The sequence below is a fragment of the Austrofundulus limnaeus genome, unplaced genomic scaffold (genome assembly GCF_001266775.1).
Source record: "Austrofundulus limnaeus strain Quisiro unplaced genomic scaffold, Austrofundulus_limnaeus-1.0 Scaffold321, whole genome shotgun sequence".
Lineage (NCBI taxonomy): Eukaryota > Metazoa > Chordata > Actinopteri > Cyprinodontiformes > Rivulidae > Austrofundulus > Austrofundulus limnaeus.
In genome coordinates this window covers 8,223-10,429 of record NW_013952723.1, presented here as the reverse complement: position 1 = coordinate 10,429, position 2,207 = coordinate 8,223, and the positions used below count along the sequence as shown (strand labels likewise).

General features: G+C 36.4%; 1 protein-coding gene across 3 annotated transcripts in view; it reads right to left on the bottom strand.

Annotated features, from left to right (window-relative positions):
• The window catches only part of slc24a4b (solute carrier family 24 member 4b), a 30,602-nt gene that overhangs the window by 26,136 nt on the left and 2,259 nt on the right, over window positions 1-2,207 (bottom strand). For all 3 annotated transcript variants that reach the window (XM_014022258.1, XM_014022259.1, XM_014022260.1), the window contains exon 2: window positions 1,757-1,864. In XM_014022258.1, the coding sequence (XP_013877712.1) occupies window positions 1,757-1,864 (108 nt within the window). The remainder of the gene's footprint in view (window positions 1-1,756; window positions 1,865-2,207) is intronic.

The window sequence follows — 2,207 nt, the reverse complement described above, 5'->3', positions numbered from 1 at the left end:
GAAATGTTTGGTGCAGAAAACATTTCAGTGGAAATCTAAAGTCAAAAAGTCCAATAAAATAAAAGTGCTTGTTTTACTTTTTAGAAGATCCCTTTAAAAATTAATTTATTAAACTTAAGGAAATTATTAAGGGGAAATTTCAGTCCCTAAAACTACAGTCAACGAACAACAAAAATGATTTGTGTGTCTGTTAATAAAACTGAAGTTAAAGGACTTGACTCTGCCCTGGCAGCTGTACCGTTATTCTGAGTCACATGTGACTGAGGAGGAAAAACAAAACTGGTCAAGCTCGTCAGATCACGAGAACAACTAGACATGGGTTTTTACGATGTAAAAACAAGTGTGCATTGCCATGTAGCATGTCATTGCAGCATGGCTTTGCCTGCAGCATTGGACTTGCAGAATGAGCTTTGACCAAGTTCAAATGTGTTTTCTATACCAGCTTGTGCCTGTCACGTCAGCAGGTGTTTGTAATTAAGGTAATTGTGTGACAATATGAAGTTGGAGGTGATTTTTTGTTAAAGTTGTTTTAGCTGGGTTTTAAACCCTGATCTCCCACATGAAAGTCCATGACATAGACCATTAGACCAATGGAGCTGTGGCAGAGTGTGGTGGCAGGGGTTGGTTTGTATGTGTGCAGAAAGAGGCCACATTGCCAATACAATTATTGACACAAAAATGCATAATATAACAATAGAGCAGTATTAAGACAATATTATAGTAAAACATCAAAATACAATCATTTTAGTATTGTAAACACTGAACTATTGAGATTAAATATTAAAAACTATGGTGCAGTACCAAGTTGAGTACAGCTGGGGGCAGTATTGGACCATTACAAGGCCCCATTGACTCCCATTATATGAATTGGGAATAAAGTTTAAACATTAATATTTCAAAAACGATAAGTTGTACAGGCACCAAAAGACATAGCCATCATTTGGCACAGGGGATTTACAGATATATTACAATGGCAGCTCTAGGACAAAGTATGCAGGAGGAGAAACATGGCAAAGTTGAGATAACTTGGATGGGAAACGAATCATAATAGTGTGCATTGCATTGGCAACGCACACTGAATAGATCAAAATAAATGGAGCAAATTACTTTCATTTGTTTTAAAATAAACAATGAAATGGTTTTTGTAACTAAACGGATAAGGTGAAGCTGTAATCAGGCTGTAACTAATAAAAGCTTAGAGGCCAACTGAAATGGACCAAACAAGTGATTCGTTTTCCTCATAAGTTACAAAAAAATAGCTTTTCTTAACATTAAAATCTTTACTTGTATTTTCTCACATTACCTGGAGAATTATAGACAAAATCTGACTGGTTTGCAGTTCAATATTCTAACATTTTAAAAACAACAGAGGTGCAGATAGCTGCTCAACATTTATAGAGCCAAACAAAAACACACAGGATTGAAACGTGATCTTTTTTTTCTAACAGCAGCCACTTCACTCAGTTTCACAGTGGTTCAGTTTTGGTTCAACAGCAAAGTGTAATCAGTTAAAACATACCTGGCTCATTTAAATTCTGAATAATCCATTTGAGTAATGTGCTTTTTGTTTTGTAACTCAAACCACACGCTTTAAATTTAAAATGGAGGGAAATGGAGCTCTGAAACCTCAGGTCTCAGAAAGTTTAGTTAATTTGAAGATTTCCAGTCTGTACTTAAACTAAACTCATCTGAGGCTGAGGGCTTTGCTAGTTACTGACTTGTAGAAAAAAATACAGTTTTGCATACGAGTGCTTACCTGGTTCCGAGCAGTTCTTTGGCTCCGTCTCATTTTCTGATACAAAGGCCATTAGTCTTCTCCCCCAGTGCTCAAGGTCTGGATGCACCTCCACAATCATCCCGTGTCCTAAAACAACAGAAACAGCTCAGGTTAATAAATGAATACAGCATGAAGAGTATTGCAGGGGTTAATCCTCCTGCAGTACATCCCTCACTGTATACAGCAGGTAAAATAAGTATTGAACACGTCACCATTTTTCTCAGTAAATATATTACTAGAGGTGCTAATGACATGAAATTTTCACCAGATGTCAGTAACAACCCAAGTGATCCATACATACAAAGAAATCAAACCATAAATGTCCAGAAATGAAGTTATTTGTAATAATGTGGAATGGCACAGGGAAAAAAGTATTGAACACATGAAGAAAGGGAGGTGTAAAAAGGTGTAATACTGGGAGAATATAGTC